This window comes from Aptenodytes patagonicus, chromosome 9, assembly GCF_965638725.1.
Source record: "Aptenodytes patagonicus chromosome 9, bAptPat1.pri.cur, whole genome shotgun sequence".
Lineage (NCBI taxonomy): Eukaryota > Metazoa > Chordata > Aves > Sphenisciformes > Spheniscidae > Aptenodytes > Aptenodytes patagonicus.
The window spans coordinates 1,884,262-1,906,762 of NC_134957.1; the positions used below are offsets into that span (position 1 = coordinate 1,884,262).

General features: G+C 37.5%; 1 protein-coding gene across 1 annotated transcript in view; it reads left to right on the top strand.

The window, feature by feature from the left end:
- The window catches only part of STK26 (serine/threonine kinase 26), a 32,929-nt gene extending 14,319 nt beyond the window's left edge, over positions 1 to 18,610 (top strand). The window contains exons 2-11 of the mRNA XM_076346904.1: positions 1,103 to 1,333; positions 8,369 to 8,425; positions 10,124 to 10,232; positions 10,326 to 10,483; positions 13,749 to 13,934; positions 14,558 to 14,706; positions 15,365 to 15,458; positions 15,942 to 16,004; positions 16,093 to 16,229; positions 16,687 to 18,610. Of these exons, the coding sequence (XP_076203019.1) occupies positions 1,103 to 1,333; positions 8,369 to 8,425; positions 10,124 to 10,232; positions 10,326 to 10,483; positions 13,749 to 13,934; positions 14,558 to 14,706; positions 15,365 to 15,458; positions 15,942 to 16,004; positions 16,093 to 16,229; positions 16,687 to 16,711 (1,209 nt within the window). The 3' untranslated portion in view covers positions 16,712 to 18,610. The remainder of the gene's footprint in view (positions 1 to 1,102; positions 1,334 to 8,368; positions 8,426 to 10,123; positions 10,233 to 10,325; positions 10,484 to 13,748; positions 13,935 to 14,557; positions 14,707 to 15,364; positions 15,459 to 15,941; positions 16,005 to 16,092; positions 16,230 to 16,686) is intronic.
- Positions 18,611 to 22,501: the final 3,891 nt, after the last annotated feature.

The following is a 22,501-nucleotide window of genomic DNA, read 5'->3' on the forward strand; positions in this document are numbered from 1 at the left end:
ATTGATTTGTGCAATGAGTTGCCCAGTTCTGACAGCGATAATATATTTAATTCTGTTGTTCTGCAAAGTGTGGGCTGTTCTGTTAATACGTCTGTCTTGCCTCCTAAAAACACTTTTCTGCATACTTTCTTACTATGGTCTAAAGATTTGTGTTCTTAAACTGTGGAGCAAGTCATCCGTGTCCTTCAGAAGTCACTGCTGTGCTTTTTGGATACACAAGGTTCTCTAAGCAGCCACACAGCATGCTTTATCTTGAAGGGAAAATGGGAATTTGCTTCCTTTTTGTTTTCTTCGTGACTACTTGAATGGAGCTGAGAAATTTAAAATCTTTGTATAATAATCAGTCTGCTGAACTTAGAGTAGTGAATCAACAGGGACTCTAAGCCAGATGTCCTCAGCAGTGCTATGCTGCCTGGTGCTCTGCTCCCCTTTTTAAGGCATGCTTGGGTGATACGAGCCAGTTCTGATCAGTACCTCAGTTTCAGTACTCTGCTCCAGCCTTCTTATTCCTTCTTCGAACATCTCTGTCCCTTTTGCTCTACTCTCTGTCAGCACTTTTAGCTGCCCTGAAGACGCCTGATCTTATCAGATCTCAGAATCTGCCGGTGAATACTGGGTAATGGAGTCCTCTCACAACTAGCTCCACGCTGTGTTACTTGATAGGATGCTTTGTCTGCCCAAGGCTGTTGGCCAGGTAGAAAACCCAGCCTTTTCTGCCTGGGTGATGATGTTAGTGCTTCTGTGCCAGTAATTGCATTCCCCAGTCTTCTGAATTACCGCACAGATAGGATTAATATTCAGAACAGCGCTATTCTTTTGTTTTAAAGAGTTGTTATGTGGGGAAGTGAAATGAAGTTTGTACCTGACTCCCTACCTGGTGAGGCTCATTTACCTTTGACATAATTGCATAATGTATGTTCTGTAACTAATAGCTGAATTAGAAGTTAGTGTGCAGGAAATAAATTTATCTGATGTGAGCCTTCTACCGATGATAAATCTGGATGATGTGCTTCTTAGGAAGTAATGAGGGCTAATAACTTGGAAGTAAATTAAATAACTCATATATCTTTTTTTTTTCTTCTTCTTTTTTTCTTTTTTCTAGAACCATAGAGCAGACCCAGAAGAACTATTCACAAAACTGGAACGCATTGGGAAAGGCTCCTTTGGTGAAGTCTTTAAAGGAATTGATAATCGGACACAGCAAGTGGTTGCTATAAAAATCATAGACCTTGAGGAAGCAGAAGATGAGATAGAAGATATACAGCAAGAGATAACTGTTTTAAGTCAGTGTGATAGTCCTTATGTAACAAAATACTACGGATCATATTTAAAGGTAATGTATAGTATTGCACAAAGATTTGGTAGGACCCAGTTGTTTTGAATGCCGCTAGGAAAAAATTCTAAAGTTGAGGAAGAATTATCATGCCAACTTGACCTTTTTTTAGTAGGTTTTTGTTTTTCTTTGAACAGAGCTTGTCACTTTGTTTTGCTCCTTTTGCTGCTTGCTCTTTGAGGCTGAAATTTGCACAAAATGGCTAGAGAATGAACAGAGTTGGTAGAGGATTCCTCTTGCCATTGCTGTTGCTTTTGGACCTTAGTTTTCTCTCCTCCCTCCACAATCCCTAGCACAATTTTCTGGCATTTCTGGGGAAGAAAAAAATATCTTTATAACTGTAGATACAAAAACCTTTCTCTGATATGGAAAGAAACCCTGCACCATGTTAGAGATGTGTTGGTAATTATGCAGCATAGTAGGCCTGAGACAAAACTGAGGACAGCAGTTATGTAACCAGTGTGAAGTGTTATCTAAGGCATAGTTTAAAACCAAACAAACAAAAATGAAAACCTACAGAAATCCAAAATGTTGAGCAAGTCTTTTCAACTTGCAAAACTGTCCAGGTATAATCACCTTAAATATTGCTTAAATGATCTGCAGTGCATACGTGTTTTAAGATGATTTTTAAAAAAAACTAAAACCATTTAATAAAAGCTAAAGTGTTAACCATAGTTAGAGCTATCTTAAATGTCTGGGGTTTTTTGTTTGCTTGCATTTGGGTTTTTTTGTTGGTTTTTTTTTGTTTGTTTTTTGGTTTGTTTGCTTGGGTTTGGGTTTTTGTTGGTTTGGGGGGTTTGTTTTTGTTTTGGGGGTTTTTTGTTGGGTTTTTTTTCCTTCCCCAGCCATTTCTGGCTCGTTAAGGTATAGTGGGTTTTTGGTCATTATTCTAAAGACAGATCTCTGAGAAACGTTCCTGTGTCACACTTGTGCTGTATCTTTCAGTGATACTATAAAAGTATTTACAGAATTTATTTAGTAGTGTTCTTTTTAGATTGGGCTTTTTTCCTATTTAAATTGCCAAAGTATTCCATTTTTAATATTTTAATGCTAAGTGGGTGGTTTAATTTTCTGTACTCCAAATACTAAATTCTCATTTTGACCAAGATAAGACAGCTACGGTGGCTTTGCTGTTTACTTCGTTACTCAGTATCCTGTGGGTTCTTCATGCTGAAGTGAACATACAAGTTGTCACTGATGTCCCATCTTTCCTTCTCTTTACTGGGTTCAATCAGTGGGATTTTTTTTGTTTGTTATTGAGTGATAGAGCTCTGAGATGTAGTAGAATTTACTTTCCTGCATCATAGTATATTGGAACAAGCTGGTTCTTCTCAAGATAACTTTGAATTCAGCTAGCAATGTTCCCCTGGAGCAGTGCACAAATGGTACTGCAGATCCAGACATGATCAGTCTTTTTTACAGTCCTTTATTTTCTGTCATGAGCTAAGTTCTAAATATTATCCTCCTGGGTATCCATCATTTTAACTTTGTGTTGTAAAAGCCCAATTGTTTGCCCTGAAGTACAAACCGGTCAAGGTAAATCTTGGAAAGTATTTTTGCTTGGAAAAATGTTTTGTTAAATTTCAGAATTAAATAGCGATTTCAGCAGCTGTAAATGGGGAAATGAAACCTTGATTTGGTGGGGGTTTGTTTTGTTTGACCTTTTTTGTTTGAGTTTGTTCGTTTTGGGGTTTTTTTTGAGGGGTGGTGGGTGGAAAAAGCTTTATAAGTCATGGATTGAATAGGGAAAGAAAGTAGTCTTTTCGTTGTTCACAGCAACATAGGTACTGAAAGCAAAAAGGGTATTGCAAATCTGCCTAAGTACTTGTGCATCACAGCAGTTTGTCTTTGGCCTTGTTATGCAAGTCTTTCACTTTTTACCCCTTTTCTTAGGTATGTAAGCATAGCTATTCTATCAGTGCTATAAAACTTTCAACTTCTGGTTCGGGTTTTTAGTTTTTAAAAATTCCTGGCAAATACAGGCTCATGTTAATGCTGCAGTACTTTCCTGACCACCTTCTTCCCATTTCTATTCTAAATGGATAAATTCTGAAAGATTAATGCTGATCTCCTGTTTACTTTTCACACTTCTAATATTTCTGGAGAAGGAAAATTTCTGTGTGTAGAGTTTGGGGAGTTGTTTATGGAATTTTGCTTATTTTCTCACTCCTTTAAGAAATTCCTCTTTTAAATAAAAAAAACCCCAACCCTAAAAAATGGTGCACATGAATGTTTTTTCATCCTAGACTAGCATGATAGGTAATTCTACTGCTTGCTGTTCCCCAAGTAAATGGATAAAAATGTCCACAAATAAATTAGGACTTTTAGTTCTGTAATTAAAAATAAATAAATGAAATGAAGTAGTATCTTGGCTCTAAATTTTTCTTAGGCTAGATTTATCCTTGGTTATTAATACTAGATCTTTCAGCTTAAGATTCCTCAGGGGAAAGAATCATGTATTAGCTTTGTTAAATGTGCAAAGAATCTTTTATGCTGCCATTTCATTTTAGTAATAACAGGTATTTTGAGAGTTATAGGTGTCTTTTTTTTACTTAATTGCTATAGCTTTTAACTTTTTATTAGCTGTTACTCTGAGAATGGCTGTCAGCCTAAGCATTTAGCTGTGAGGTACTTCATTCACAATTTAATTTCTCTATATACTGTAGACATCTCTTGGAAACAGTGAAATAGGTACAGTTGTGTACAAAATTACTTCATAATTAAAGGTTAAAGAGCATTGAGGCTAAATTCTGAAAATTAAGACATCTTATTTCTTACAAAGCAAAATCCTAGGCTGCAGAGTTTAATAGCGGTTTGCTATGGATATGACTGGTACAAAGATCACATTCAAAGTGGTCCCATAGGTTTGTTAGTGAATGCTTAGTTTTATATATAAAGATCACTGAAAATACTCCTAGAAAACCTTTTAAGGTAGTGGTTAAAAAGAGCATAAACATACAGTAAATAGAAGGTATTTCAAAATTTAAGAGATTTTTTCTTTTTCCCTTTTCCTCTTTATTTACAGGAAAACAAAACAGTTGGGCCAGTCTGCCCTCTTTCAGATCATGCTTATGGAATAGAAATAGTTTACTAAAATATATTAATAATACATGTAGCTTTCTCTGAAGCTCTAGGAATGCATTAGAAATGTTTTTGAGTTTTGTACTGTTTAAATCAAAGAGACTTAGTATTTTCCTGAAAGCCAAACCCTCAGTGCAAAGGCATTCAGGTTGCCTACAACACTTACTGATGTTTCTTAGATGAGTAATCTAGATCTGGTTTAAATATTTAAATTTGGTAGTTTTTACTTTGAAGAAACTGCAGCTGAGACCATGTGTTGGCTTCAGGTTTTTCATGTGTGCCTCAGTTCATCCAATTGAACTGTAACAGAACGTATTCGTTGTAACCTATTTTTGGGTTTTTTAACCAATTTTAAGTAAGCGTTGAATAAGCAGATCATTCTTGTCATCAATTTATAGTCGGTTTCAGTTTTTCCTCTGGTAAGATAGCATATTTGATAATTAAAAGTTGTTTATGACTAAAATGCGAAAGAAGAGATGTTAACTGTGAGGGTTTTCTAGTTGCAAGCATTTCAGATGAGAGTTTTTATTTTTGTACAGTCCATTCTACATATTCTGCAGCTTTACAGTTTCCTGAAACTTAGGATGCAAAGCCAGCCTTGTGGCTGACTGCGATAGAGTGGCCCAGTCTCAGGGAGCCTGGGGCTTACCAGCTACATGCAGGCTCTTCCAGATGCTCCTGCTGCTGAAAGGGGGAAGGGAAGAGTGTCTTTATTTCAATTATTTGACTTACTAATTTGTAACATAGTCAGCTCAGCTGATGCCATGTAAGATACTCTTACCTTCTGCAGCCTAGCTGCTCGTTAGCTACAGCTTGTACATCTGACTTGTGAATGTGATTTTAAAAATATGGACAGTCCCTTAATATTTTTACCTAGTAGTGCAATGTTTTTTGTCTGTTATCAGATATTTTATTCTTTAAAAACCTCATCATTGGTACAAGATAACAAGGTCTACTTCCTTGAGGTTCTTGGGATAAAGCTGATGCCAGTTTTCAGTTACTGTGACACAAAAAGGTGCAAAACCCCCATATCTTTGTAATTTGGGGTACCTCTACATCTTGAAGTTTGGAGTTTGAATAGGAGTTTCCTATTGAATTAATCTTAGAGCTTAGGTATTAGTAATTTTTTTCTTAAATCTTCATTGGGAATCTGGCAAGATCAGTAGTAATTTTTAAACATACTGGTAGGTGATGTACAAGCATGCGTAAAGAATGCACTGTAATAAACACATTTGTGTAGGGTAGTAAAATGTTTTACCTTTATATCATGTCTTTCACAAATGCGTGTAGAATTGTACAAGCTTACAGCTGTATTAATGCAACTTTTGTAGCTGTAAGGTAACTTAAATCCTGATGTAGATGTCTGTAGATGTTCATATTTGTGGTAGGTCAGGATCTAAATTTGTCTCCTCATCTCGTATTGCATTTTGACTGCAATTAACATCATATCTCAATAAATAAAACATTGGTTGTGGAGGGTACCCTTGAAGGCGATAGTACGTTGCAACACAGCAGTGTAAGTTACGTTAGATATCTAAAACGAGTGTTTTCCGCAAGACTAATGGCTTGTCAAAATGTATTACTACCTTATCAGTTCAGGCAAGAAAAAGATGAAAGGTATTAAAAGTTACCCTAGTACTGGCATGTTTTGGTTACGCAAATTCGTGAAGCTTGATAAAATACTTGAGCTGTACTTTCCATCTGATCCCATAGAGATAGAGCGTCTCTTGATGACTGAAATTTCATGATTGTTTTCCCTATTTGTGCCATCTAGCCAATGGGTTTAAATCTCTATCCTTGTAACTGTTACAGCTACCTGGGCTTGCTCTTTTCTTTTGAAGTTAAAGCAAGCCTGAAGTTAATTCTCAGTTTTTCAGCTTTGAATATGGAGAAGTCCTACAGTAGCATCCAGAGACTTCCATCAAAATTGTACAGCACTTATGCAGCAAACCTTTGGGACAATCTAAAGATGCTGTTTGTTCTACATTGTCTATTTATACTTGGTTGACCTAAAATAGCTAGGAAAAAGGTTGTTCATGCCTGGCTAGAAAATATCCACACCCTGTTACAGTGGATAGTAGCAATTTCTTTGAGACATTATTTCAGAAACACAGTACTTACTCATTTTCACCCTATACTGTTTTCAAGTAATAGTCAAATCCTCCAAACATGTCTGGTAACCACAATGTTTGCCTTAAACTGGAGTTCCTTGCAGGTCTTCTCAGCTGACAAAGTTGGGCTTTATAAAAACTGCTAAAATTAGCCAGCCCTTCCCTGCTGATCTCATAATATTGGAATAGACTCTCATAAATGGTGTGTTTTTTTAAATTCAGTATAAATCTAATAGAGCACACTTTGTTAAGATAATTGAATGTCGTACTTTCAGAAACTGCACCTTTATTTGCTTGTTGAGTTTTCTGTAGATTTCTGTCGCTAATCAGGCAATACGGTGGGAAAGCATACAATGTAGAATGCAAGAGGCTTTAAAAAGTACTTCTGCTATAAGCTTGTGCTCTGTTATAAGAAACTAGCACTAGTAAATATTTGCTGGAGACTTAAACAGCATGCATGGTACTTCACCAGGTGTGGTTCAGTTGAGTATTTTTAATAACTGTTTTTTATTTTAAATAAATAAATGTTTTTATTTGCAGAATTTCTTAGAGTAGTAGCCTATAATTTAATAATATTTGGGTTTCTTCTGAAATGTGAGGGGACTTTGGCAAGCAAATAGCAGAAGATCCCAGTTTTGAAACATACGGTCTGTAGATCTGGTACCAGATCTTTCAGATTTTGTTTATATGAGCCAGCCACCTTTTGCAGCTACATACCAAGGGCAAAGTCAGCATCTAGAAATCCGTGTTAGAAGAATTTGTCAGTTCTAGTATTCTAGTAGTTGAGACATCTCCACAAAGAAAGCACAGAAACTCGCATATTCACAGGGGTTAAGATTCAAATAGCATATAGTGAAGGAGTACATGAACTTTGCAGTATTACTAGAAATAATAAAAAAAAAAAAATTCCTAAGATACATGCCTTAAGTCATATTTTTACTGAACTATATTGCTCTTATCTTTGACCTTTTAATGGCCGATTTCAAACGTCTGATCTGAAAACTTTGGAAACCTGAACATTTTTGTAGGGTTCCAGGTCTGGCAGTGCAATTTCTCCCGGCTGGTGGTTCTAGTGCTGCTTTGTATCTCAAAATCGGAGCTGCCCCTATGGTAGCAGGCATGTTTTGTAGTAGGATGTAAGTCCTTAGGTACAAGCATATTCAAGGGCTGCCAATTCTCACTTTTTGCTGGATCTGACAACTTAAATTGGAGCTTGTGGACATATTAGATACACACATGCACAGTTACCATATAGGTGAAGAGGCACCTAGCGGCTACCTCCATTAGGCTTTAAATTTCTGTTGTCTTTTGAAGTGTGTTCATGCTGACTTTCTTGCTCAAAAGCAATTTTAAGTTCTGAGTATTTTCCTCAGATGAGAGGTGTGGTGATGTTACAAGAAAGTTTCCTGTTAAAATTGTAATGCTTCTGTATCAGAAATGGCTGGAATTAATAATTGTGATGCAAAGACAGTCTTTTGTAATGTACAATCTTACATTAAAACACTTAGTTTAAACTTAAACCACCACCAAATAACTTTTTTCTCTAAGTTCCATTCCTTTAGGTGGAATCATTTTAGATACCAGTTAGTGGAAAATGATTAGTGGTGGGGGGAGTGGTGGTGGGGGGTTTGTTGCTTTTTTAAATACAGAAGTCAAACTTTAATTGATATTTAGAAATCTTGCACAGGAGCTGTGTGATCATTCTACAAGAAGTAATTACATGTAACTTGGTGATTAATGGGACTCTGCATTCTTCTAACAGTATGCTGGTAGTCTGTTGAAATATATAATTTTTTTTTTATGGCAGCATTGGATTTCTAACAACTCATGCCTTCTTTTACAGGGCACAAAACTATGGATAATAATGGAATACTTGGGTGGAGGGTCAGCTTTGGATCTTGTAAGTGTATGATTTTTTTGCTTTATAAGTACTAGTGAACCTTATTTCATTGTGCCTTCATATCTCTTTATAAAATCTGGTCCCTGGAGGCAGCTGATACTATATCACTGCTATATTGTAATGCTCCAAAAAGTGTGAATTTGAATGGTAGTTCTGTTACATTGAGTTGATGTTGGGGTTTTTTTGTTTTGTTTTTCCTGTTTCTAAATGTCTCTAAACATTAGGAAGCATCCATTTGTTCTCAGTCAAATGTAAGGCAATTTTTTTATTTTTTTATTTTAGTATGAGGAGAAGTACTGTTCTTGCCATATGTGGTGGGTTTTTGGGTCATCTGTCCCCTACGTGTCATCCCCCCCACAAGTGGAATATTCATTACACTTCAGTAAAAAATGTTTCCTTTGAGATTGTGTCTCAGGAATGAATGAAGTGTGTGCCCACAGAGTACAGTTAATTTTAACTGGTTAAAAGGTGTTGGGTTTTCCATTTTAGGTGTTTTCAGTTAAGCATGAAAGTGCCTTTTACTTAAGATAGTGTAGCATTCATGAAGGATGTAGCTTAGCGAGTACAAGAGCACAGTCCACTGTGTGTGGATGTGGTTTCCCTATACTTTCAGTACAGCTCTGTCTCAGCTGTAAAGCTTAGACCCACCCTTTCCTGTAAGATAGTACAACTCAGTCTTTGTTTGTGTGATTCTGAAGGAAAAATATCATGTCTTCATTATTACAGAATGGTGTTAATTATATAGCAATATATATATATTATTATATTTGCTAACAGTGGTCCTGCCTGCAAGAGTTGAAGTATATGCTTAACTTCACAAATCTATTTAAACTTCTTTATGAAATTACATCACATCAACTCAGCTACGGGAATGCAAAAGCATAGTAATTGTGTAGCATGTAGTAGTTCGTAGTTGTGGAACTTAGTCTTTTTGAGAAAGGGGCTGTGAGATACTTACTCTTTAACACTTTTGAGTAATTGATAGTCTTCTGTAGTGTCAGAAATAGTGAAGTAGTTTTACTAGTGACAGCTGAAACCACTGAACCTTTAGAAGAAGAAAACTTTAAGTTTGCCTCGCTTTGCCATACCATAATTTCATGGTATTCTCTGTTTCAGTGCTGTGTTGTTAGTATTTTTTTATAGCAGAATCACCCACCTTAATTATTTACATATCTTTCTAATGTGCAAAGTTTACACTTATTCCATACTAGCAGCTTTATAGTAGCACGTTATGTTCCTGATGCAAAAGCAAGCATGGAATCAAAAATGCTCGAACAAGAAAAAAATGCATCATAAATTTAAAAACAACAGTCAATAGACTAATTTATCTTGAAATAAACTGAGTTTCTTAATTCACTTAATCTAAAATGCAAAATTCAGTCTGCTGTGTTTGCTGTCTATAGGAAACTATAACTTTGTGGAAAGTTAGTTCTAGCTTTTCATGTGCACTGTGTGCTGTGGGGAGTGCCCACAGTAACAGCATTTTCAATGTATTATCAGTAGAGGAGATGTGAAGATGACTATTCCAATGGCACCTATTTCTGATATAATGTTAACATACTTCATTGAATATCTTATGAATTCTGTTAGTTCTTTACTTTAAAAAAAATCTTTCAAGTTTAAGATTTAATTAAATCAATAACAAGGCAAAAATCAGACACAAGACTAAAATTATTTTAATGTGTCTTTTCTCTAAAGCTGCGTGCTGGCCCATTTGATGAGTTCCAGATTGCTACCATGCTAAAGGAAATCTTGAAAGGTCTTGACTACCTACACTCGGAGAAGAAAATTCACAGGGATATAAAAGGTGCGTAACATTTTAAACGTTATGTTGTTAAAGCCCTTAAAATTCATAAGAGCAGTATTCTAAATCAGATATTATATTATTTCCCCTTGGCAGCTGCCAATGTCTTGTTATCAGAACAAGGCGATGTTAAGCTTGCTGATTTTGGAGTTGCTGGGCAGCTGACAGACACGCAAATTAAGAGGAATACCTTTGTTGGAACTCCATTTTGGATGGCCCCTGAAGTTATTCAGCAGTCAGCATATGATTCAAAAGTAAGTATGAGAGTAGAATACCTTTTCTTTCTATCTGCAGATCCAACAGAAATGACTTTGGTTTTTGTCTTTTTAGCTTTATCAGTATGGAGGAAAAAATAATTGCAAATTACAGGGTTTCAAATAATAAAATTAAAAGTACAATTACATTGTTTTTATACAGGAGTTGCATGTCACTGTACTCACATGCAAGACCCATGTAAACTCACCAAGTAAACTGATGCTTTCATGTTAAGATTTTTTCAGAGAAACTGCCTCAGTGCTTTCAGTGTTGCAGGTTGGTTGGTTGATTTGATTTTAATTTCAATTCAGTGTTTCCCATTTCAAACAGTAATAAAGCTGTCGGAAAAGGACCTGGGGGTGTTGGTCGACAGCCAGCTGAACATGAGCCGGCAGTGTGCCCAGGCGGCCAAGAAGGCCAATGGCATCCTGGCCTGTATCAGAAATAGTGTGGCCAGCAGGAGCAGGGAAGCGATCGTGCCCCTGTACTCGGCCCTGGTGAGGCCGCACCTCGAATACTGTGTTCAGTTTTGGGCCCCTCACTACAAGAAGGACATTGAGGTGCTGGAGCGTGTCCAGAGAAGGGCAACGAGGCTGGTGAGGGGTCTGGAGAACAAGTCTTCTGAGGAGCGGCTGAGGGAACTGGGGTTGTTTAGCCTGGAGAAAAGGAGGCTGAGGGGAGACCTCATCGCTCTCTACAACTGCCTGAAAGGAGGTTGTAGCGAGGTGGGTGTCGGTCTCTTCTCCCAAGTAACAAGCGATGGGACGAGAGGAAATGGCCTCAAGTTGTGCCAGGGGAGGTTTAGATTGGATGTGAGGAAAAATTTCTTCACTGGAAGAGTGGTTAAACATTGGAACAGGCTGCCCAGGGAAGTGGTTGAGTCCCCATCCCTGGAGGTATATAAAAGACGCGTAGATGAGTTGCTTAGGGACATGGTTTAGTGGGCATGGTGGTGTTGGGTTGACAGTTGGACTCAATGATCTTAGAGGTCTTTTCCAACCTTTATGATTCTATGATTCTATGAAAGCTCTCACAAATTAGAATGCCACCAGAAGTTATCGGCTTATTTAAAGCCAAGATGATGGCTGAAATTTTACTCTCTTCTCAGATTCTTATAAACAGCTCTGGATATAACTTCTTTAACGGTATTTCTGAGGACCTGTGTAATGCTGAAGATTTTAACACAGGTGACTGATCTTGAGAAGGAAAGAAGTGACTTGGAACTACAGGATGGGTAGCTGTGGTAGTATTGTGGTAGCATTATGGTACTTTGTACATTTTTTTTTCATGGGAGCTGTTGATGGATGACTAATTGCAAAGGAGAGTTTCCCTATGTGAACTAGCAGTAGAAAAGCAGACCTCCTCCATGTTTTTCTGAGGGTTGGGAACTGCTGCTAGAAATGACGGTAAGGAGGGAACGGTCCCCTCTTCTCCCATGTGTATGCCCACAAGATGACCTAGAGCGTGTGGTTAGTGAAATGGCAGTGTGCTCCGGTGCTAGCATTGGACTTTTGACACTCTGTAGATGCAACCTTAAATAGGAGCAAGAAATCTAAAAATCTTGGTATATGCAAAGTAATAATTTCATACTTGTTTTTCTCAAATAGTAAACATGTAATTGTACTTGTCATGTGCACATAAAGACGACTGTTGAATAACTGAGATGTCCTGAAGATACTCACACTCCAGGAGACTTTCCCAGGATCATTCAGACTTGAAGGAATTTGTGTACATACCACAAGGGTTCTTGCTGAATAAGAAGGAGCATGTGCATGCAGTTGTAGTTCTCATGTTTAGGGTTTCAGTGTCGCAACTGTAATGTGCTCCCTAGGGCGTTTTGGAAAAGCACTCTACCCTGCTTTAAAAATGCATGTTGTCCAGTCGAAGTGAGAATAATTCCTCTTCTGCTTGCCCTGTGAATAAATCAGCTGTACCACCCCTTATTTACTCTCTGCCAGCAACCTAATCTTTTGCCTTCCGTATCTCCTCAGTATGTTGCAAGAGCAATGCCCTCTCCCTTTTCTTTCTATGCCAAAAGTCTGGTGGGAAAGCGCAGAAGATGCAAGCCTTTGGTAGGACAGATGAAGGGTTTTGGACAGGGTACACTTCAATTTCTAGACTGATGAATATTTTGGCATCTGGACTGAATTTTAACCTTTCTCCTTCTCTCCCTACTTCAAAATTACAGAAAATAAAATAGGAATCCATACATTTTTGTCATGGCAGAGATTTACAAGCCCCATCTCTTCTTTCAAAACATTCTGCTCCAATATACAAATTGTTGGTTATGATATTTCAGTAATAAACAATGAGCTACTTTAATTCTTCAATATTAAATACAGATATTTTAGTTCTTGTGAATAGGAAAGGAATATTGGAGAGATGCAAATTGTAACCGTTGTTTACTCTATGGGCAACTTTGGTTTATGACTTCTGTGCCAAGTATCGTCAACCATTGCCAGCCACTTTTTAATGAGAAACACCTTTAGTGACATTAATAGCTATTGTAGCTCATCTAAAAAGATGCAAATAATATATACTACTTTGGAAAACTCTCGAAATCGGAAAAGAATTTTATAGTTCATAAGTATTTTGATACAAAGACAGAATTTGTTTATAATGCTTACCTTCAGCTAAAATAAATACCACTTCATTATTCTTCAGAAACTTACACTGTGAACTTGGTGTTTCAGGTCTAACTAGTTGTTGTTGATAACTTTCTAGCTAAATTCATCAAGCGGTCTGTTAGGAAAGAAATTAAGTGATCACCTGCTGGATTTGATTCAACTCTCTGCCTTGTTTCTTTAGAGTAAGGCGTCAAACAAGGTTGGATACCTCAGTGCCTCTACAGTTTAAAAAGTAACATCAGCATGCAGCTTTGCTATCTAAACAAAAACTGAATTAGACATAGGAAATTTGTGGCAGTTTGTAGTTCATCATATAGAAAAAAAGAATCAAGATTAATGTTTCTGAAGCTTTTTCCAAAAGCATGTGTCTTTAGGTGCACGTTTAACTTGCTGACAGTGTTACAACAGTGACAAAAGTGTGCAACAAAAGTGGTGTTGTAGATGTTTGTCAAAGTCAGTAAAGACTGATTGAGGCAGCCAGGTCTTTGGGAATTATAGCCTTCAAGTATTAGAAAGGCATCTTTGTGCATTATCTACTTAGACCAAAATTAATTTTATTATATAGATGCAGTTTCAGTTATTACTTAGTCGCGATAGCCCTTAATTTTGTACTAAAATTAACTTCTCCCTTTCTCAGGCTGACATCTGGTCATTGGGAATCACTGCTATTGAACTAGCCAAAGGGGAGCCTCCCAACTCTGATATGCATCCGATGAGAGTTCTGTTTCTCATTCCGAAAAACAATCCTCCAACTTTATTAGGAGAATTCAGTAAACCTTTTAAAGAATTCATTGATGCATGTCTGAATAAGGACCCAACATTTGTGAGTAGATATGTGTGTGTATATAGATGTTTTGGTTTTGTTTTTCACTCTCTCATGCTTGCAAAGCATTTTGCTGGTGTAGTGCATCATAATTGATTGAAATAATTTTAGAGACTATACTTTCCACTGTTAATGGTGTTTTTTAATAGCTGTGTCTCCATCCTAGTCTCTTTTGTTTAAAATACTGAAAGGGGGAGGGGGAATGCTGAAAGAAATGATGGTGACAGAGGCAGCTTCCTAAAATGCACTCAAACTTAGGATACTGTCAGAAGAGAAGGTTTAACAGGAGAGAACTTGAATCTCTTTCTCCAGCAGAACTTTTGCTCTCTGTCTGAATTCTGCTTACAAGGAAATGTTGCATTGGAGAATTTTGATTAGTCATTTTCCTGGGTGTGTACCTTCTAGTATAGAAGGATAAGCAATATAATCTGTGTGCGACTTGATCATATTTTTAGAGCGCTTGTAAATGTGGATTACTGGCTTTTCTTGACTTCCTGTTTCACTAATTTCCTGGTACTATATGAGTTAGCTCTAGAAGTCAGTTGTCTTACTAAATTTCCCCTATTAACATTTAAAATCATGAAATGTTAGCATAACATTAAATATTTAAGTGTTTCTTACAGCGCCCTACTGCAAAAGAACTTCTGAAGCACAAATTCATTATGAAAAATGCCAAGAAGACTTCATATCTGACAGAACTGATTGATAGGTTTAAGAGATGGAAAGCAGAGGGACATAGTAGTGATGAAAGTGATTCCGATGGTTCCGATTCGTAAGTTTATTTTCAGTTTAGTCTCTTTTGGGCTTTTTTTTTTTTTTATGTTACTAAAGTAGGTTTGTTGCAGTTTCTCTGTGTAATTAATTCCTCTTCTGTATATGTCTTTGTTCTATATGTTTTTCATTGGCTTCTTTGAAGAAAACCCCTTGTATGAACCTAAAGACTAATGCATAAGTCAAGCTATGCGCTCATTATCTTTCTCGCTGAACTCAATTTCAGTTCTGTTTAAGTGCTGTGCATTTCCTAGTCTAGGGCTAGTGGTTATACCAAAAACAATGAATCACAATTAGAAATATTGCAGAGCAAGGTTGAGGTATACGAAGAAGTTTGCCCAATGCCTGTGGAACAGCATACATTCTGTAAGTCTCTTGTTTTTCTGGATATCAGATAACTGTTTTAAATGGGATGCCATGGGAGAAGGTAAGCTTTATGTATAGATAACATCTTTGGTTTGCTTTGATCGTATTTCAATTTATTCAGCCTCTGAAGTTGTGTTTTTAAAGTTCAGTTAATGTTTCAATACGTGTTTTTCTTCTTATTTTAAGGAATACGAAACTAATCCATATAGATTTATTATGTATGTGGGTTTATCTATGCTTGCTTAGCCTTATGTTGTGGCTAGTATTATGTACATGGTATCCTTTTTCTTCAGGGAGTCCAGTAACAAAGAAAATAACTCTCATCCTGAGTGGAGCTTTACTACAGTTCGAAAGAAGCCAGATGCAAAGAAGCTGCAGAATGGGACGGTATGTACAGTCTGAAGAGTTCTTCTTTCTAAGTGCAGGTTTTGAAGCCAATTTAAGGAAGATAGTGATAAAGCTTAGTAATTACTCACTTTTCATAAGAACTGACTATCTTTTTGTAGTTCAAGAGATGATGATTGTTAGTGATACTTCCTATGCCCATGTCAGCCTTAAATGCAAAAGATACCTCATACTAATAGATCAGTATCTGTTCACAGAGGTGGGAATTTAAACACTTACATAACATTAGAAAGGAAAAACAGTTCAGTTTTTCCTACGATACGTGACATTGTTTCAGATGTGTCATCAGGCATCTGTTTCCACATCACATAACATTTGACGTACTGTGCCTTCATTGTTTTTGTAATGTATTTCAAGCGCTTTGTTGAATTTCACTGAACTTTCAAAATCACATGTGCTGTGTTAAATGCAGCATATACGTTGTATAGGAATATGCTAATGTAATCCTTATTTGTTAACTTGTAGGATCAGGATCTTGTTAAAACCCTGAGTTGTTTAACTATGATAATTACCCCTGTGTTTGCTGAGGTAAGTCTTGACTTTAAAAACTTCTTTGGAAGTATTGCCCCAGTGTGATAAGTTTGATAAGTTTTATCTGTTTTGGTTTGCTACTCAGCTCAAACAGCAGGACACAAATAATGCTAGCAGAAAGAAAGCAATTGAGGAACTTGAGAAAAGCATCAATATGGCAGAAGCAACGTGTCCAGGGATCACAGATAAGATGGTGAAGAAACTTATGGAGAAATTTCAGAAGTAAGTTAAGGATTTTTTTTTTATGCATTGTAAAAAAAAAAAAAAAAAAAAAAAAGGCAGCTTTCTTTTAAAAGAAAAAAAAATTAAATTAAGTACTTATGCACAGGAAGGGTTAATTGACACTGAACTTCATATGTTGGGGAAATTTGACTACTTTAGTGATAAGTGAAAGATTTGCTATTTCCAGGGATTTAAACGTTTAGCTTTGGTAGTTATACGTAACACTTCTGTTTGAGACTAAAACTAATAGTAACTATTACTGTATCTGTTTGGTCTTCTAGTGCTGCAGTTGTTAGGGAATATTTTCATGAGAAGGTCACTTCTGGTGGTTTTTTTCCTATGATCTGTTGAGATGAAGGCATGTACTAGTTCAGTGATGCAAAAATAGTTATGTGCTGTTTGCCAAGCTGAAACAATATAATTAACAAAATTCTTGATTGCTTTTTTTTATCCGTAGATTTTCTGTTAATGACTCATCCTAAGAAACTTCACATAATTGACTGATGTTTCGTATGGACCCAGTGAAACCCACCAAAACTACTTCAAGCTTGGCAGTGCTTAGCTCATGAGCTCCTTGTGCCTTTTGGATCTTTGCAACATATTGATGGTGATTGAGGATTTGAAAGAACCTACTCAACTATTTTGTGGCAGTGCACATGGTTTTATATTTTCAGGAAATTATTTTGTAAAGAACAACTTTTAATATTGTAGTTTCACCTGTTTAATCTGATAAATGTTGAGGTGCAGTTTTGCTTTTAGAAATAACCATTACTTTAGTTAATAGAAAGTGCAAGTACAGTATGTTTTGATGCTATTTTGTTCCTGTACGTGGGGATGTACAGGTCTTTTGTATCCATGAGTTAAACTTTTGTAAATCACTAACAAGCTTCAGAGAAAATAGCTTTTTCACAAGCGTATTCAAAACATGTAATGTAGTGGCAAGGGTATTGCTGTAGCACCTGCTTCAACCAGCATATAGTTATCGTGCCCTGAAAAATAAACCTGCAACAGTATCTATTATAATTCTAAATTGGTACAGTATTTTAGGCAGCTCTATGATTAAATATATTTGAGAGCAATATGTCAATAGTTTGCAGGTGATATGTAGCAACAGGTATATCCTGATGTACAGTATATGTATTACCTTTTAGAACAGGTTTTGAAGTAGTAATTCAATCTTACATCATCATGGTAGGAAAATTTAAAGCAATACAGTTGAGGGGGTGGGGTTTTTGGCAATAATGGACAAAACCTGAAGTCCAATTTAACTTAATTTAATTTTTTTCCTCTGAGTATACATGCCTGGGTGGAAGGGAGCCAGAGAAGCCGAGCGTCGCATGATACATACCTCACAAGCAGGTATAAGTGTAACACCAGCGTTCTGTGTGGTGGTGTTGTTTCTCCTGTAAGATATTTATACACATTTTTGTTCTTAAACACATTAAATACAGTACATCAACATAATTTGTTTATAATTTTCTGAAAGTGTATTTTAAATATGTATTTACCAGTTAATATGCAAATAACTGAGTTATAGATATTCTTTCACAAAAAGGTAGTACTGTGCAGTACGGAGTGATTTTTTTTTTTTTTTTTCATAAAAAGTAGGTAAGACTATAAAGTTGCTTTCAGTTATATATTTATGGTACTGCTAGATGGGTAATATCTTCTCTTCTGTTTTTTTTCCCCTTTTTCAACCCAGTATGTATATTATGCTGAAGTTTTGAACTGGGATTGTTTTTCAGTACTTAGCTGTGGAACTGTTGGTGTAAATTTATTTTTGATAAAGGCTGGGTGTGTTTATTTTATGGTTCAGACCTGCACATTTTGTTTTTGCACAAAAGTCATTTTAAAGAATCTGAAATATATCTGCCAAATATTGAAAAAGTAATGGTGTGCAAGTAAATACTGCATTTTTAGTCAAATGTTGCCATTACATCGTTTTTATATAAAGGACACTTGTGAGAGATGGTGGTTAGATATGCCAAGGACAATTATTTTCAATGGTGCCTACACTGTAAAAAAATTACTTTTAACTCCTTGTTTTAATTTTAAAAAAAAGTTTCTGTTTAAAACTTTCATCTGCTATATAACTGAAATTCGATTAGAATTTATATCTGAGAAAAAAGTCTGGAAATAGTTTTTGAAAACAATAATGTTATGGATTAAATAAATATTTTTATAAATGTAAAAGCAGCAGAAGTTGTAAATACAGTTGACCTGAAGCTTTACAAAGTAACTGCATCACAGAAACAAATTGTAGTGCTCCTTTAGCTTCTGTAGTTGTTAGTCTTGTAAATCTGTTTATAGATGAAGCTTATTTCAATGTTTTGGGGGGTTTTAAATGGTTTAAAAATAAATATTTAAGTTCTGTAAACTTTCATGAGCTTGTTCTGTTGTGCATTTTATTCTGGATTTTACTAGATGTGCAGAGGTGTGGATGTACCTCTTACAAACTTGTGTTCTAGTTCAAGAAAGGTGTTCCTTGCACAGAGTTGCGTGGTCGCTTTGAAAAGGTTTGGGTCCCCCCCATGCTGTTCTTGTCCGGAGGACACCTACCAGCTGCTACGCCACAGGGAATGCTATAGACAGATGGAGCAGCCCCAGGGTTCAGTTTGATTCCATTCCTAAAGAGGAGTCTTCAGGATCTGTGTGCTCAGACGAACGTGCACAGCCCATGACAACATGGTAGAGATGTCAGAACACTCTGACTTCATTGTGAACTCAGCATTGTGGAGTGAAGGTACAAAAAGGCCTGTGCCACAGTTACCTCGGCTTTCACTTCAGCAGTCTTGACCCAAATCTCATTTTAAAGAGCTCCATACAAATTTCTCAGAATTAAAAACATGTTTCTACTTCCATGTCACTTCCCTTAAGGTGTTCTTTTTATGTGGGAGAGCAAGGGGAGAAGTGATGAGAATTCCTCCCGAATTTTGTAACTGGTGGCTCTACCCTGTTGACACAGGGTCTTTAATCTATGCAACTCTTAAACGATTCTGGGTAGGTAGGGTTAGTGAATTATTTGGGAAATTGGAACTTGTCCCATTTGTGATATGACTGTAACGAAGTTGCTGAACTATGGTGCCTCTTCTTCTCCTGTGAAATGGGTGGGATGTGTACCTACCTCATAGGACAGTGTGGGGAAAAACTCATCCACGTGTGTATAATACAACCTCGTTCTCTTCAAGTCCATTCAAGAAGGTTTTTTATTGTACTGCATATGGCATTTCTGCGCCTAATGTCTCTGTGCATCATAAGACTATAATCTAAAGAATGGATGTCTATATTACTGGTTTCCAGAGAACAGTTGTCTTTTTCCCCACCATGTGTTAGTTATTGATGAACTGTGTAACTTAATCAGCAGTATTCTGTTGCTGGCAGATAGCTAATGGAAAGATATATCAAAATATTCATGCAGGAACCATCTTCTTGCTTGTTTGGTTTGCTAGGCTTCCCACTGTAGATTGAGAAGAATTGATATTGAAGTAGTCTTAGCAAAGTAGTCTGAATCACAGAATAGAGAAATGTATTTGTTCTTGGGTAGATGAGTCCTTTATCAATGTAACCATGCTTAAAACCCTTGGTCTCTGACTCTTCTAGAACGCTTCTGTACAGTAAGCATGTAGTATCGTAAACACCTGTTCATGCATTCAACTGAATGTCTATAGCTGAATAGGAAAGTACGTAGGTTCTTAATGTGTTTGCACAAAGTTTAGCAATTGTTAAAGGTCTGATTTTTATCACACTGTTTTATGACTTAACACTGGAATAAAATTATTTTCCTCTTTGCAAAGTTTTAGTGGTATGTATGTTGGCTTGCCTTACTTCACATTTTTCCAATAAATGAAGTAGCACTTAATACAGAGATGAGGTAGATACACTGAAACCTGTCTTAGTGCTTCTCCAAATGCAAGTTCTTTGTATACTGTGTACAGTTTGCTTCTTTTTATATCCTAACATACACACCTATGCCTAAAAAGGTGCTGAACATCCTGCATCTGAATTTCAAGATTAGCTTTATCTATAAGTGATATATTTTACATGAACCCCAGTTACTTCAGTCCAAATGCATTGAGTAGCTTAATGTTTTGACACTGTAATGCTGCTGTGCCTCCTCCCCCTTTAATAACCCTTGCTTGCGTAAGGGCTATAAAAGTATACATTTTCCAGGTACTGCTGTGTGTCTTTCACTGTCAGCAGACCAAATCATTCCATGTCCTCTCTCCATCTTCGTTTTCTTCCCTAGTGAAACACAATCACTTGAATAGATGTTCTTACCTCTTTTGGGTGAATAGGGCTGAGCAGGGAAGGACTTACTCAAGGGTTATTTCAATTGTTCCTTGATGTGTGAGCCACTGTTTACTGGGATTGTTCCTTTATTTTAGTCAGTTCCAAGAAAGCTAGTTTACGCAATGAATTTAGCTTGAAGATGTTAATTTCTGTCACTTACGAGCTGCTTTGTTCCGCTGCTGTTGTTGACCATTGTGTAGGATGTGCTAAGGCACAGTGCACACGCTGTGCCACAGTGCTCTCTAGTCAACGGAAAAATCCAAAAATAGTTCCCAAGTCCTTGTTTCTCCCTCTCAGTGCTGTTTTCCCGGCATAGTCCTGACTGTCAGAGCTGGCAGCGCCGGGAGATTTGGGCAGTGTGGCTTGTATGTTGATTCCTCTCGGTGGGACTATGTGTCTGTTCTGGGACATGCTCAAGGTAAAGCTGACCTGGGCCAGCCTTTACCTGTTCTCCACATGCTTTCAGGAGCTAACAGTGACTGTAGGTTTGCCTGTATGCTTAAGGTATAACCCTTTAAGGGACATTCCCCGAGGGCTGTGTGTGCAGTCTGTATGTGAAACACTGCTGCTTTTTTTTTTTTCCCCTCTACCAAATCATGCATATAGACTGCCATACTTAAATGCTGTATTGAGTGGTGGTTCTTGCTCTTTCCAAGGTGCAGAGCTTTGGGAAAGGGAAGAAACAACTCTCTATAACCAGAAAGATTATCCCTTCTCTAATAGAACATGTGCCAGAGCAGCACATGGGGTCCCTGTAGTTCACAGCTTCTTCAGCACAGGGTAACCAGGAGCAAAAGCAAACCTTACAGTGTGCTCTCTTGTTGATCTGACACATTTCTTTGGGCAACTAACCAAGAATGTGGTTGTCTTCAGCAGCATTCAGGGATCTCGGCAAGTCTCCCCAGTCGCTGAGACAGTGAAGGCACAGAGGGAACCAGCAAGCAGCTGCGGGAGAGGGAAACCAGCCTGGCAGCTCTGTGGAGCAATGAGGGCTGCCTGGGAGACGGGAGAGGCAGGGGAAGGTGGGCTGGGGGTGCCTGCAGGGCTGGGGGTGCAGATTTGACAGGGCAGAAGGAGGAACCCAAAACTCTGGTGTGAACAACTGATTTTTATTGTCCAGCTTCTAAAACAAAGGACAGCGACGCACAGGGTGAGCAGTACCCATAAGCCCAGTTCTTTTTACATTTTAACCTATTTTCTGTCGTTGCCCCAGCTTCCTTGTTTCTGAAATCCATTCTAGCAGGTCACAGTAGTTTCTCAACTGGATTTACTGGGCTGTCCCTGTCCTTACAGTCACGTCCAAGAGAGTCTTACAGGGTTCTTAAAGAAAAGTAACAAGATCCTCCCCTAAAATCTTACAGAGGTGTCATCATTTCCAGTTTTCTGAGTAGATTTCGTGTAGGTTTAGGGTAATAATAACTTTTGTAATAAAAGTACTTCCAAGAAGTATGTTTATACCTTTTCCCTTCAAGGGAGCAATGGATAAATTGGGAATCCCCCTCCTGCCGCGCCATGGATGGTGAGCAGTCCCATCTCCTGCTCCTTCTTTATAGCTAGAAACAGCCCTGGTAAAAATAACATTGCACTCATATAGCAAACAGAAAAGTTTTGAAGCACCATGGTTACAGCAGACTTCCTAATGCCAAGGGTGAGCACCAGCTGCCTGTTTCTTTCCTACCCCCTCCTGAGATCTTTTCCCCCATGCTGCTTAACTGAGGCCTGATTTGGGGAAGCAAAGGGCCCCCTTACATGCCTCACTCCCCCAGATTTAAGCAGGGCACGGAGGTGCCGGGGCTGTGGAGCTGCTGCCAGAAAATGACAGCTAATGGATCTCAGAAAAGCAGAGCTATACATTATCATTCATTAACCCACTTCCTAGAGCTCGCTGTTGGATGCTGCTGAATGATTTAGAAGCACCTAGGGGATATTTCTTGGGGAAGGATAGTGCTGTAAGCTGGCTGGGGAGAAGACAGAGCTGTTTG